This window comes from Lissotriton helveticus, chromosome 12 (genome assembly GCF_964261635.1).
Source record: "Lissotriton helveticus chromosome 12, aLisHel1.1, whole genome shotgun sequence".
Taxonomy (NCBI): domain Eukaryota; kingdom Metazoa; phylum Chordata; class Amphibia; order Caudata; family Salamandridae; genus Lissotriton; species Lissotriton helveticus.
The window spans coordinates 857,264,375-857,280,064 of record NC_136073.1 but is presented as its reverse complement, the minus strand read 5'-3'; the positions used below and the strand labels follow the sequence as shown (position 1 = coordinate 857,280,064).

General features: G+C 42.9%; 1 protein-coding gene and 1 long non-coding RNA gene across 5 annotated transcripts in view; one reads left to right on the top strand and one right to left on the bottom strand.

The window, feature by feature from the left end:
- The window catches only part of LOC144798606 (uncharacterized), a 1,317,000-nt gene that overhangs the window by 1,110,446 nt on the left and 190,864 nt on the right, over nucleotides 1-15,690 (bottom strand). The gene's annotated exons all lie outside the window — the stretch shown is intronic.
- PTPRS (protein tyrosine phosphatase receptor type S) overlaps nucleotides 1-15,690 on the top strand; it is a 320,940-nt gene that overhangs the window by 276,510 nt on the left and 28,740 nt on the right. For all 3 annotated transcript variants that reach the window (XM_078669564.1, XM_078669562.1, XM_078669563.1), the window contains one exon: nucleotides 5,986-6,109. In XM_078669564.1, the coding sequence (XP_078525690.1) occupies nucleotides 5,986-6,109 (124 nt within the window). The remainder of the gene's footprint in view (nucleotides 1-5,985; nucleotides 6,110-15,690) is intronic.

Sequence of the window (15,690 nt, the reverse complement as noted above, 5' to 3'; positions counted from 1 at the left end):
AGTCAGCTATACTGCTAAGCATTGCTTTTCATAAACCGGAGACTCCCATCTCTACGACGGGGAAGTGATTCAGGTATGTGAATCTATGAAAGCTCCAATACTGGAGTAACATACTTAGCTAAATGAATGCTTCACTTACTCCAGACTCTGAGCTATAAGTGTGTGTAAATCTACAAATATTCAGAGATTCAGAAAGAAAAGAAAATATTTACTTGCGAGCCACATGTCCCTGTTAATAATAATACGACAGATCTCTCTTATGTGTGCTGTAGATGTCGAATCCGTGGGTTTATGGTTCCATTGGCTGTATGGAAGGGAAAAAAAGTGCATTCCATAGTCACCACTTCTGCGCCTAATAAACGTGTACACATGTTTTCCCACATGGTGCTCCTCTTCTTCCCCTCTGCTACAGTACCAACACCCAACAACCCAACTCACTGGTGATCTCACTCAAAAGACCATCAATACCACACTCTTCATTCACTATAAGTCTACAAGGTCCCCGACCGACTGATCCCAATTGAACAAATTATACATGGTAACACCCTTCTATGCCTAATAAATTCCCCCTGACCACTGTCAAAGCCATAGGTCTACATTTCACTGCCATATGTATTTCTTTCCAACACCGTAAACATATCCTGTGATCTGTCTTCCATAACCCTACTAATGTTTAGAAGTCACAAGGGTGAAGGAGGGCCTTATCTAGCTTCAGAACCAGCATAGATTCAATTTAAAGTGCTTTTTATAAGAGTGTATGGTACTGAAGCAAATGGAAAAACACTAATAACAAGCCTATTGAGATCTTGTATATATAGTCTTTTATTATATGCAAAGGGAAGACTTCTGGAGTTTCCTTTCAAGAAGTCCCAGAATAACTCAGCCAAACTAAAGAAGAATCTCTTTTTTGTCTTGCCTGGTTCAGGTGCATCTTATGCAGGCACTCAGTTTTTCTACTTTGCAACACTAAACCCAAATTAAGATTCTATTTTCCCTTTTATTTCTTAGTAAAAGTGCAATGGTCTAAATCCCTTTATATAAATAGATTTGAGTAGATAAAAAAGCCTATTTGCTAAAGTTAGTTGCCTCCTTCAGTATTCTATTGGATTTTAATGGCACATGTCACAGTTTTGATTCAGATTTTACTTTTGAGGTCATTGAAGTTGGGGATAGTCCCAGTCTTGTAGACCCATATGATCCCACATGGATCGTAATTGTACTGTTTGATGTTTGTCTGGTTTCAAAAATGTCATGTTTCTTGGGGTGAGAGTTGGAATGGTGCACCTTTAGTTTAGATGATCCACATGCTTCCCAAGTCCTGGCTTTTAACCAAGTGATTTGTCATTGTCACCATTTTGAGGGCAGTAGCCCAGTGATAGCTGTTAATGTAACAAGTATTGAATCTTTGTGGCCCCATGTGATAGAACTCTTCTCTATAGCTGCATATCCGAAGAGATCACTATAGAGACCTGTACATATTGGGGAAATTAGCACAATAATACCAGCCCAGTGCCTCAGAAAAACCGTAAGGGCCAAGGAAGAGTATGCTATGTGCTCTGCCTCACATTTGAGTAAAAAGTAAACCACATGTTGTGCTGCCCCGTTATGTGACAGAGGGCCATAAGTATCAAGCAAATTAACATCCGCAAAGGCCGAAATTCGCAGAATTTCGGCCTTTGCGAATGCTAATTTGCTAAATGGAATGTTGTAACATTTTCCCAGCAAAATAAGGAATCGCTAAATTTGCCATTCCTTATTTTGCGATTGCACTTAAGGAATCGCAAATTGTGCGATTCCTTAAATGCAATGTATCAAATAAAAATGAATGCAAAAATGCCCATAAGGATTTGCAAATTACCACCAACTTCTAGTTGGTGGTAAGTTGCGAATTCTTTTGAAAAAGCAATGTATTTAAAATCCAAAGGTGGCATATGACGCTCAAGCGAAATGTAACAACCTGGGCAAATAAGGTCAACCAGTCATATGAGAGTGATAATAGAGAGGGAACACTAATTGCAGTTCACTTTCAAATATTTATTAACACATTTAAAAATTCATTAAAAAACACATGATTATACAGTATAAATCAAATTACAACTATGTTGTTAAAATCAGCATCATAACAAAATTACAGATTATATTCAAAGTTTAAAAAAAATGGCACAAATATATATTTCACTCTCATATGACTGGTTGACCTTATTTGCCTAAATTGTTACATTTCGCTTGTTCCTTTATCCCTGACCTAGGAATTATTCAGGGGGTCCTTGATACCTATACATAAGGCATATGACGCTCATACATGCCCTTAGGGCATGTATGTGCGCCATATGCCCACACAAGTAATTTTCAGGGGTGCAGCAGGGTGTTCTTGTGACACCCCTGCACCCTTGAAAATATTCCTAAATTGCGATTAGCAATTTGCTAATCGCAATTTAGGAATATTAAGGAATCGCTAAAAAGAAGCGATTTCCTACATACATACCGTTTTGCGATTTCTAAATAGCGATTCCTTAAAAATCGCTATTTAGAAATCGCAAATGGTGAGGATGATACATATGGCCCAGACTCACTAGCCAAGCTGTACTAGCCACTGGATTTAGGGCCACAACTAGGCATGAGTCTGCCCTGTCCAGTGTTAAATCCCCCCTTACTAGCTAGCCTGCCAATCTGACAACACTAACTTGCTAGATTTGTGTAATATCAAATGTTTACGTTTTTTCCCTATCCCAGAATAAAAAAATAGTACCCCTTTCTGTCACAGGAAACATTGCTCTAGCTTTCTGTTCCCTTTTTTTCCTCAGACCGATGGTGTTTGCCGTTTAAAGAGCGTGTCTATTCTTGTGTGCCATATTTGACTTCCAACTTTGAAATACAATTCAGAAACTGTTTAATATGCTGAATACAGAAGTCTGACATTCATTTGCATAATGCAATATCCCAAGTGCCCTGGCGCTGCTCCAGCATAACCTTCTCTGGTCGGGGAGCCAAAGCTAAACAAACAGCGTTAATGAAATGAGTGAGGGTGAGATTAGAGGGATCACGAACAAACAGATACAGTGCAGCAAATCCCCTACCAGAACCTGGGAAGGCTCTGTGAGAACTAAGTCAGTGTGTGAGTGGGAGAATGGTATAGAGAGAGCAGTAAATGGCACAACTGAGAGAATGGACAGAGTTCCAGATTGTATGGCCCTGGTGATGGAGTTCAGGGATAGAGTGCGATAGACTTAGGTGCAGAACTAGAAGAGGTATTGGCTGCGGATACTGGGTCAAGCGCCGGGGGACACAATGCAGAGAGCTGGGGCTGAGTTCTTCGTGATTAGCTCCTGGTGCCAAGACGCCGGAGCAGAGTGCAAGAGTTCAAGGCTGCTTGAAGTTGGATTTAGGTACAGTAGTTTAAGACACACTGGTGCACATGGTAAAGAATGCAGTGACACTGCAAGACTACTGACTGACTACGGATTCCCGTTGAGAGCTTAAGTACTCTAACCAATCATCAGGTGCTGACAGAAGTCACCAGTAAAGTATGGATACGACATAAGAGTTTAGGTTAGCCCTGTTTGAGAGCATGGGATAAGTTGAAATATTGCAGCGATTAAGTATAGAGTATGGTGACGGGTACAAGAATGTCAGACATGGGTCAGATGCACTGAGGGAGAGCATAAGGATACAAGCGGAGTGCTAGATGGCACGAACAAGGGGTCAACTGAGAGTACAAGAATGAAAGAGCTAAACTCACATTACAGAGATTGTTTCAAAGTACCAGTGTAGTTTGTACTGGCACATATTCTGATTGATCCGGGTCCTCTTGTCAATTTTGGGATCTTCTTAATCTAGGTATGATGCGTTAGGTTGTCAGTGTGAAGGGATGGAAGCAACACTGTTAGAAATGGAGATACTGAGTGTCCCTGGCGCCTTCCAGACCTGGTTTCTGAAATTTGAAAGTGTGACTAAGGCTCTGGCTCAAAAGTGCCACAAACCAGAGCGTAGCAGTGACAAGCATTTCCCCCTTTATACAAGGCAGTGAAAAAGGTGAAGAAAATGTTGGTGTTTCGTATTATAAATAACATGGTGGAGCAGCCTATTTCTAAGTGTTTACAGTTATGGCAAATGAGGAAAATTGAAGTGCTTCATTGACCACTGAGAGTCTTATGAAGAGGTCAAAATCCTCTTTAATGACAAAGATAGGTCCCCTAGGGGCGCAGACATGAGTGAAAGGTTCCCCGTCGTCTTGCAAGAGCGAGGTTTCATCCTCCTAATAAGTGAAAGGCCTACATCTTCTTACATGATCTAAATGCTTCACACCCTTTTCCAAGAGTGTGAGGTTTCCATTCACTTACATGAATGTTAAAGTTTCCTATCCTCTTCTGTAAGGGGTCTTCCTCTTCCTCCATGAGACTTCCATTCTCCTCTGCATTAATGAGCGCTCTCCATTCTCTTCCGTGTGAGGTCTCACCCTCTTATAAATGATCATAAGATCCCCATCCTATTATGCGAGATCCTGTTGTGTGAGTGAGAGGTCTCGTCATCTCACAAAAGAATGAGATTTCCATCTTCATACATGAGTGAAAAGATTCCATCGTCTTACTGGTTACCATCCTCGTACATCGCTGTGAAACGTTCTTACATGACAGCTACTGATCTTGATCCTTTTACATGAAAATTAGAGGTTTAACATCCACGCACATGTACGCTAGCCCTCTATATTTATGTGTGAGTAAATATGTCCCAATTCTACCTATATGTAAATTAGAAAGGTGTATATTGTTCCCTTACATACAGGCAAGAGCCTCTAGTGCTCTGCATGAGAGTGGCTCTCCATCAACTTACATGATTGACAGGTCCTTTTTGGCTTATGTGAGAGCGAGAGTGCTACATTTACTTACGCAAGACTTAATCCCTACCATACGGAGAGTAAATTAACTATAAATATTCCCTAACAACCTAGTAAACTGTGATATGCCCGTCAGAGGAAGTGTAAGATAGCCACCCAGATTTCACAAGAAGTCTCAAATATGAGTAGAATAAAGCATGCAAAATGTTCCAAACCACAAAGCTCTTGGAATCAAATTACAGAATCAAAGTAGGGCAACGCTCTATCTTACAAGGGATCGTTCAGGATAATGCAATTAAAAAAAACAGTTCCACTGCTGGAGTTTAACTATATTACTTTGTTTGGGGTTGAAGAAATTATTCGAAGTCACAATGGATTTAGTCAAACAAAAAACTTTGTTCAAAAAAATGATCCAAATATATTAAATTAATACATAAGGGAATTCAATCCAAACATTGATAAATGTTATTCATTCCCACGTGCGAGTACAGTGGTAACTGATAGAGGATCTACAATTGATGATGTGTTAAAGGAATCTCTAGGAATGTGAAATAAGGGAAAACATGCTTTGTTAATAAGAGGCAATAACACTGCTGAAGAAAGTTGCATGTGGGGATTCTGGTAAAAGACATCCAACACTGGGTGCAATCTCTCTAGAGACACAAACTCCTAAAATGTTCATAATGAAAATACAACTCGAGTGTGGGAGGCATCATAAAATATCAATGATTGTTTTTATTTTTGCATCCATGTTTTACTACAAAAAAAAGCCTGCCAACACCTGTTTTGAGGCAATAGCTGTTTATTCAAGGCTGCAAGGTTTTAAATGAGCCATTGAACTTTTACACAGTATTGCACCACGGCTAATGATCCCGAAGAGTGGCACTATACTTAGCGATGACAAAACACATTAAGTTTGGCCACCTCCAAACAAACTAATAATTTAAAAAGTAAGATTTAATTGCACGTAGTACAATTAAATCTCCTTCATAAAGTATGACATACATGCTTCTAACAACATTATGAGAGGGAACTACTGATCACTTGTCAGCCTACATATGACCAGTCACTGCAGGAATGAACAAGAAGCAAATTCCTATCGGTCCATTTACTAAGTCTAATTAGTTTTGGATTTTTCCTTTTCCTTTCAGTCCATTGATCCCGGGCAGCAGTTCACATGGGAGCACTCGAACCTGGAAGTAAACAAGCCCAAGAACCGGTATGCTAATGTAATCGCCTACGACCACTCGCGAGTCATTCTACTGCCAATCGAAGGTAACTCCCAATGACTATTCATGAGCACAGTCCATTTCTATAATACATAGTCCCTGCTGGAACTGTCTTTTCGGTAGTGACTGTCTTTTTGAACTTTGCTTTAAGTAACACTCATAATGACATTTTTTAATACTTGAACGCGTTCAGGAAATTGTAATTAGGGTTATGGATCCCATAGACAAATAACTTCTTATTAATGATGACTAAAATAACCATTTGCTCTTTTTAATTATAGAGCTAAAGAGAATCAGTTATTGGCAGGTCAAAGGTTTAAGCTTGACCTACACAAATGTCATTTGTATAGCGCTAATGGAGTGCTGTGTGGCGAATCTTGTATCTGCTTGTTTGGTTGCTTTCTAAGTAGCCAATGTTGAGTGGATAGTGCTATGCAACCTGTTGCTCAGGTCTGTAGTTCTGTGAGTTGTACCACGGTTAAGATACCACATACTTGAGTGATTGGTGGTTATCGATGTAACATGGATAATATTTTTACTTTGGGTTTGGTGTGATAATTATATAGTGAATTCTGATTCTATGTACTCCATTCCAAATGAAAGTTGCATCTTGAGAAAATTAATCTAGTTTGGATGACAAGTGATGTTTTGCTAAGAGAACTTATTCTCGATTCATATGGTTTGCATTATTCTGCCATCTACTTCTTGGTTGAAACATATTCTTATAAATCAAACACAATTTCTATTTATAGTTATTTAGAAATATTCAAAGCCCCAAGTAAAACCTTAGTTTAAATGCAAACATTATGTTTGTAGCATGTGTTTCTGTAGATACACATGCTTAGCATACTCCTGCCATCTAGTGTTGGGCTCAGACGTTTGCAAGTTGTTTTTCTCCCAAAAAGTCTGCAGCGTGACTCCTCCTCTTGTTACACATCCCGCATGGGCACCAACTCCATGTCAGATTGTTTTTTACCCACCGTCTGCTTCGGACATGCACCAAGTAGGATCCAAGGTCACCTTCTTCCGACCATGTTTTTCGCTCGGTCCATTCAGCTACTTTTCCACCACACTGCATTGGGTTTCAATGAGCTACAGATAGTCTATGTACCGACACGTGCACCCTTCGGCTACACAAAGATCTCTGTCGACGTCATGCGGCATCTAGGGCCTACTCTCCTTCAGGGGCCAAGTACAGTTTCCAATTCTACATCGCCTGACTATGCTGCATGGGTGATGGAACAGACACCATTTCAGAACTGTTGTATCAGCCACTCCAAGTATACTTAGGTAGACCACTAAGAGGTGTGTAATCTCGGATTATTTCCTACCATGATGCTGCTTCCTGCCCATCGTGTCTTGCCTTCTAGTATCGAAGAGAACATAAGATACGGAGGCAGGACATCTCCGGCATGCCAGACATCTTTGGGTAAGAAACCCCTGGGTACCCAAGAACATGAGGATGCTGGAACATCTAGACTCCCAGAGCACAACTGTCGCGCAAGTCCAGAGACCTTTTCGTCCAGCGAATCTGATAACCATTGCATGGAGGACACTGACCCGGTGCTGAAGGCCGGCTCTTGCATGAAGACCACACCCACAGTTGTGTGCATTCCTTCACCTGTAGAGATTTATAGCTCCATGGTGAGGTCCCATAAAAATATTTTTCAAAAACACGGAGGCAAAGCAGCACTCCTGTAGGAGTCAAGCCCTGATGAGCACAAGAGTCGAGGCAAAGCCAGTCATGGTCCCCTGCTGTTTCCTGCACCCGTCGCTCCAATAACCGCTTCAGAGACCACTAACCCTCTGGCCAAGGGCATGAACCCCTATCGCCCATCAAGCCCCAGCTGCTCAAAGGGCATTGAATATCAATGCTCCCCACACAAAGATGGCACTGATTCTTCCTTCAGTGCCGGTCCACAAGTCTTCGTCAACACCAAAGCCTTCCTCTGCTCCGAACCCCCCATTGGATTTAAAGGCAAGAGAGAAATCCTCTGCTCCGAACCCCCCATTGGATTTAAAGGCAAGAGAGAAATCCAGGCCGCTATCGATGTCCAGTGACAAGATCACAGCGGCCCCTATCTTGCAGAGGCTTAAGCAGGAATTGACTAGGCAAAATATTCTCTTCAATTACCCAATCACAGGCAAGATCTCAGTCATACAGTCTCTGTTGGTAGAAGTTGGGTCTACAGGCTACTTTGAAGCCTGTTCTTCGCAGAAACAGGCTTGTCTTAGAGGACGAGCCTCGTTCCAGACCCCCATCCCCAGAACCAACACCTGAGAAGCGCAGGGACACAGCTGTCCTCTTACCATAAAGCCTATTTCCACCACCATGCTCACAAACCTCTCCACTGTGTACGTCACCTGTGAGTCTCCCTTCTCAGATTCTCAGCCAGGAAGCCCCTAGGTGCTTTCGGCCTGTACAACCACCTCACAAGCAACGGTTCCACCGATGACCCCTGGGATGACCACAATGTAGACCACCACAATTATCCCTCCATCCTCCTCCCCTCAAACCCTCCCCAGAGGACTTGGAGCATTATCCAGTGATGGCCTCTACAGCATGACACTACAGAATACAAGGAGGTTATCCAGAAGGCTGCGGACTTCCACAATTTAAGCATGCATGTCATTCAAGAGGAGACTGATTTCCTCGTAGAGACACCCTACATTTTTCAGTATACTGTCAAGTTTCTCCCCATGCGTAAGAGCATATTAAAATCTGTCCCTGACCGCTTCAAAGTGCCTGTCAAAGTTAGAGTTGCCACCCCAGGGAAGAGAAGAAGTTGAGCCTTTCTCAACGGATCTGATCTACATTAAAGGGCAGGCTCCCCGATACTCCTTTGTGAGACACACTGCCTGCTAGAGCACCTCCCACCATACCCTAGGCGATGCTCCTCCTCCAGATAAGGAGAGCAAGAAAAGAGATGCAGCATACAAGAGGGTTGTTGTACAGGAGCTGTAACACATTAGCGAATAGTCAATTCAGTGGTACATTTGTCATGGTATGACAGGACATAATGGAATGTGATGATGGACCTTTTTAAGCACCTGCCTGAGCAGTATAGGAATCAGGGGGAAGAAATAGCGTCCTAGAGCAAGGTCATCTCTAACGCCAGCATCTGGCTAAATATCTCTGGGTTCAAACCAGAAGTACAACAACATCAACTGAACTTCCCGTTTGGGAGACAGCAAAATCTATGGGGGTGCTCCAGTCCAAGCCACACAGGAGCTTCTTTAGGCAACACCAGCACAGAGTGGGGGCTTTCATAGCTTATTTGACATGAGGGGGGGGCGCTTTTTGAAAGATGGAGAAAGCGAACGTCCAGGGACAGCATAGAACACCACTGAAAGTGGTCCCTTTTTTCTGCTAAAAGGAAACAAATGCTGCGGTAGATAGAACTATCCGCCCATGATCATACTGCTGAGTAGGAAAGCAGGGATTATGAAAACAGAGGCCCCTCGGTTTAGACCGCGTAGGTTGGCAATAAACTACACAACTTCCGAGTATACATCAACCCTGTCTGTGGGTCGGCAGGAGCAAGGGAAGGTATGCGTGTCCCCTTTTGTGCCAGGCAGCCACGGACTGAGCGCAACCCTCCCTCCCCCGTCGTCCTCCCGGTTCCAGCACGCTGGTTCCCGGAACTAGGCCAGATACCAGCTCTAACTGTTTTCAAATGAATTTGTAAGTTATCCGAGATGGAGTGCCCGTGTTGTGTTTGTATAGCGTTGGTTCCATGCAATGAAACTGGGTTGGTGTTAAAGCTACACGTAGCACTAGAAACGTAAAAAGCCCTGTCTTGTGTTTAGTTTAAATAAGGATTAGGGAGATTTAATTAAGAAAGGGGTTGGGACTCCCAACTCACACGTTAGCTTTGGCACAAACAGACTCGTTGTCATATATGAAAATGTTACACTGTTGTCGAATGGGTGCCTTCGTGTTCTTTCCACTGGAATAAAGTAAAGCATTTGTTCGTTGCTACAATCAAAATATCCTTGAAACACACAACTTGAAATGCATTTGGCTTTGCATGTATTGTCTTCACAAATGATTGTAGAAATACACACCAGTGCACTGTGCGCGCGTGGGAGCGGTTTACAGTATCAAGAACTGGCAGCTCGAAGAAAAGTGTGTGTGTAATGGTGTAATGCTTGAAATGGAAAAATAGAACTGCTGTACCAGAGTACCTCCTTGTTTTGAGAAGTGCCGGTACTCTCCAATTAAAACGATTACGTTTTTCTTGAGAAATGGAGGTACTCTCCCTCGTAAAATAAAAAAAAATGCCTGTACCGGCCCATTTAAAGGACTGTTAACTTGCATATGTTGGTTTGTTTAAAGTGTTGCGTGTATAAAAAAAAAAAAGAGTGGATGGAACAAGAAAGTGCAAGCGACCGCGAGACAGGCAAGAAAGTGAAAGCGACCGCGAGACAGGCAAATGTAAACAAGCGCGCGCGGCCATGCTAATTAGAAACAGATGGCCCCTGCGTGCCGCTGCTCGCTCCCGCAAGGTGGATGCTCCCACACGCACTAGTGCTACAAAAGTGCAGACCGATTCCAAAAGGTCATCTCCTAGAGCAGCGCATGCGCGCTGCGCTAGGCTCGACCTAAAAACGGACTGTTACTGCATCATTATGTGGGGTACTTACAAAAGATGGGACTTCAACGTTTCCTAAATCAGGGTTCGGACACTCCTTATGGATACAGCATTGTTGTTTTAGATTATAGAACCTGGGTGCATGGATGGAGAAAGTCTTGTCTTTCTGTTTTTTTGCACCTGTTTGTCTCTCTCTGATGATGTCCTGGCTGCAGAAGCACAGAAAGCCACCTGTAATGGTAAGCTTGTCAGTCAGATAGGCAGGGGTGCCAGTGGTGATGGCTTTATAGATGCTGAAGCCGGATTTGAAGATGGTGGTTGCTGGTAAGGTTATTATGAGAGGAATGGTTTCACTTTTTTTGGGGGGGGGGGGTGAGCCTTGGCAACATGTTCCTTAAGTATAAGACCCCAGCTCCAGGGCAAATCCACCTTATGTGCTGTTGAGCCAAAGTTGGGGTTCGAATGCGTCCAGCTTTATGTAATTGAGCCAGGTATGGACTACCTTTTGCTTGTTCTTGGTGAATAGCAGGAATTCTGTTTCGGTTGCATTAAGCTTCAGGTGGGTGCTGGACATCCAGGACAAGATGAGATGCGAGCAGTGTTAGAGCCACTGGACTCTTGGAGCACTGGACTTCTGGAGTGTCATCGGTATATTGTTTTTTTTTATGTTACCAATGAGTAGCGTTCGAAGGTGCTGCATGTAGAGGTTGAAGATGACTGGGGACTAGACGGAAACCTGGGGAATTTTATAAGTTACTGGAAAACAGGGGGGAGAGAGCAAGGGATGGTGTTCACCCGGGGTGAACGGAGAATACTCCTATTCCCCTGGTCAAGGACTAAGTTAAACAAAGAGAGGAGTACCACCAGAAGTAAAGATGAAGGTTTCCTAATGGGGTGTTTTGAATGATAAAAGGAAGGGATTCATCCTTTTGTAAGAAACCCTTCACTCACCAACCTAGTGGTGACATGCTTCATCATCGGAGTCCACCCTGGTGGCCTAGCGTCACCAGGGTGTGCTTCAACACCTGAGGTACAGTGGAGCAGGTTGTGAATGTAAGTGCAAAAAAAGGAATGTTAACAATTGTCCTGGTTTAACTTATAAAAATGTGAATTTTATTTTAAAGCAACTTGACAATATTAAAAAGGGGGGTGGCGAGATACTGAGAGGGAAGTTACGGCCAAAGTATCTCTATATGTGTATTTGTGTGTTGGTCCAACACACAAATACACATATAGAGATACTTTGGCCGTAACTTCCCTCTCAGTATCTCGCCACCCCCCTTTTTAATATTGTCCAGTTGCTTTAAAATAAAATTCACATTTTTATAAGTTAAACCAGGACAATTTTTAACATTCCTTTTTTTGCACTTACATTCACAACCTGCTCCACTGTACCTCAGGTTTTGAAGCACACCCTGGTGACGCTAGGCCACCAGGGTGGACCCCGATGATGAAGAATGTCACCACTAGGTTGACGAGTGAGGGGTTTCTTATAAAAGGATGAATCCCTTCCTTTTATCATTCAAAACACCCCATTAGGAAACCTTCAGCTTTACTTCTGGTGGTACTCCTCTCTTTGTTTAACTTCATTTTATAAGTTATCCAAAATGTCTGGAAGTGGCTATGTAAGTAAACTGGTGTTATTCGACTAGGTAATGAGAACCAGTAAAGAACTTTTCCAATGAATCACAGACCTAGGGCCTGAATGACGGGTGGTTGACAGTTTTGAAGGTAGCTAAAAACTCTATTAATATTAAGTGGCATGGGTCCCTTTTATCTGTGGTCAGCAGGAAGTTGTCTTATACATTACAAGGTAGCTGTTTCCAGGCCACACCGCAATCTAACGCCAATCAGTTGTGCATGAAATGATTGGCAATGATGTTATCATGTTGTTAGCCATAGACTGCTTTTTCAGTGACCCTGCCATTGAAGATTAGATCAGTGATGGCCCAGTAGTTGGTGAGATTTTCAGGGTGTTCTGTGGGTTTCTTAAGAAATAGGAGGATCAGGCCTATCTTGAAAGAGGCCTTGAGGGCAGAAAGAATTTATGAAGGAGAGTCAGGAAGAGTGGGTTTCTCCAGTGAAGACTGTGGGCGCTTCTCGTCAACCCTGAGGGTATCCAGGTGCTGGCAGGGTCCCGTTGACTAGCTGAATAATTAAGTCTTGAGTGACTTTTGGAACTTTGGAAGAGATGGGGAGGTCCATAGATGAAAGGGTAGCTCGTTTCACTTCTTCGCTGTTTGGTAGGAGAAGGAGAGACCTCTGCATCTACTACGTCAGATGCAGGGGTTAGGGTTAGAGAAAGGCACACGGAGCAGATGTGTCTGTGGCCTGATGGAAGTTCAGGTGGTGGTTCAAGTAGGTTGGTCCCCAGTAGTGTAGGACCTTGTATGCAAGGGTCAGGAGCTTGTACTGGCATCTTTTCTGTACAGGGAGCCAGTGAAGTTTTCGGAGGTAGGGAGTGATGTAGGTTTGTCTAGGTTGATCCAGGACTACTCTGGCTGTGGCGTTCTGTATGGTCTGTAGTCTTCATTGGAGGCCAACTGTGATCCCTGTGTAGAAATGGTTGTCGTAGTCCAGCCGGCTGGAGCGGAGGGCCTAGGTGATGGTGCAACTTGAGCTTTGGGGTAGCCATTTGAATATACAAAGTATGTGGAGGATGAAAAAGCAGGAGGAGGAGACAGACTTGACCCAAGTCGTCATGGTAAGCTTGTTGTCCAGAATGATGCCTCGATTCCTTGCGTAGTCAGTAGTGGGTAGAAGTAGGTCAGAGTACTGAGGGCCACCAGGATGCATCCCATCGAGAGCTTTTGTTCTGAAAATCAGAGCCTCTGTCTTATCCATGTTGAGCTTCAGGAAGTTATCCATCAACCAGTTGGCGGCGTCTGTCATGCAGTTGTGTACTTTGGTCTTGGTGTTGGTAGTGTCTTCGGAGAAGGAGAGGATGAGTTGTGTGTCATCGGCGTAGGATATGATGTTGAATCTGTGGATTTTGACGATGCAAGCCAGAGGCCTCATGTAAGTGTTGAAGAGGGTTGAGCGAGGATCCTTGTAGTAGTCCACAGACGATTTCCTTGGGTTCGGAGGTGAAGGTGGACTTTTTGCATCCTTCCGGTGAGGAAAGAGGCAATCTGCTGAGAGTGGCTCCTTGGATGCCTATGTTGTGCCTGCTTGTGATGAATGTGCGGTGGGAGACCATATTGAAGGCTGCCGAGAGGTCTAGAAGGATCAGAGCCGCTTGTTGATATTCAGTGGGATTTTCTTTACTTTTTCATTGAAGTGGCTGATAATAATGCAGGTGTTTGTGTAGTGTAGGACAGGGCGTTGATGCAGCACTTGATTATTTTGAAGACCATTATGCTACTGTTGCTAGCTTCATTGATGGTGTTAATATAGTACTTATCTCTGGTTGATCTGATCTGTTATTTGCGTGCTATACTGACGTACTTCAGTGGCGTGAAGTCATTGGGGGTTTTGTTTTCCTTCCATTTTCTTTCCTGGCTGGGGATGGAAAATTTGTTTTTGGCGAGCTCTTTGGAATACCACTGGGCTAAAGAGCTCAACTTGCGCGTGAGTATTTTAGCTGGAGTATAATTCACATGGTTTTTCAGAATGCTTTGTAGTCATTAAGAGTGTTGTCAGCTTTGAAGGTGACGGAGATTTTGGATTGTCTATGGGAAAGGTTTTAAAGGAATTGAAGGTTTGCTGTTGTCTTTAGGGTTCACATCAATGGGTTGACTGGACATTGAGCAGGGTGGAAACTGCCAATTTACTTAGCAAGGTTTAGTGAACATAACAAATGGTGTCTACGTGCTTTGCAACATCCACGCAACAACCAATGTACACAGTTCCAATACAAAAGCTGCTAAAAATTTAAAATAACACTAGGTGCTTAACTTATAATAATTAGAACATGGTGACCATATACCAGTCAAAGAAGTTAATGAATTGCAAATTTTTAGCGCCTTTGATTGTATTTTAGGTTTTGCTATTTTTTTTTTAATCCAACTAATTCTTAATCATAAAATATATTTCACCCTGCAATGACTGCACTCCAGTGAAGTTATCACTATCTGTGCTATACACCTAGGAGTGATGTACCACTTTAAAAGTGAAACAATAGTTTGAAAATATTGTTGCTTCCTATAATATCCAGTGATATTCCCTGAAGGCAGATGCAAGATGGCTATTTTTTAATGTGGAGTATTTCTCCTCTCCTTGCTGTGGAACTGATAGCTCCTGTCTTGTGATCCCTCCCCTCAGACACTAAATTCTTTTATATCTAAGTCAAGCTACAGGCTATTTTGTAAGTGACTGGGTCTCAACAAGACCACTCATCAAGAGACTTTCCCTTGCTACCATTAGAAATTATACATCAGACCAGAGGGTATTAAGTGTTCATCATGAAAAGATGGGTTTTGCAAGCTGACGTGGCATCCCTCACCCAGTCAAGCACCCCCGAACGCATGCTCTTTTACTCTTGTGATTAAGCCTGTAAAAGCACTGCTTCGAAGAAGAAGTCGGTGACTTTCCCTCAAGGCAAATGAGATGATGAGTTCTCCCCTTGGGATGTCGAAGCAATTGAGAGGCATTTACTGTGCCAGGCATGCACTTTGTCCCTCGGGCAGTAATCAGCAGGAAGGCACAGAGATTGGTCCAGAGTTTTGCCAGCACCTTAAGATGGATATCAGAGTTAAATGGGCTGAGCGGTGGAAGAAATTTTAATTCAGAACTGTGTGGATATGAAGTCAAAGTACGAAGAACATGTAGCTTTTAACTCTCGAGCATCTTCTGCAGAATTTGGTAGTCTGTATACCACTTTTAAACAGGGGCCTACCTTTCTATGTACCCAATCACTGTATCTCCCTATTCATTTATGTTGTGAGTGATTCTACAGCACAGCACACTGATGGAAAGACACTTTATGGTGCCAAGGTTAGAATAGTAAGGTTGGACAGAGAACACAGTATGTGTAGATTCAGGTGTGACCTTGTTGATTGGTCCAACTATTTTGACATGCCGACAAGGTAGT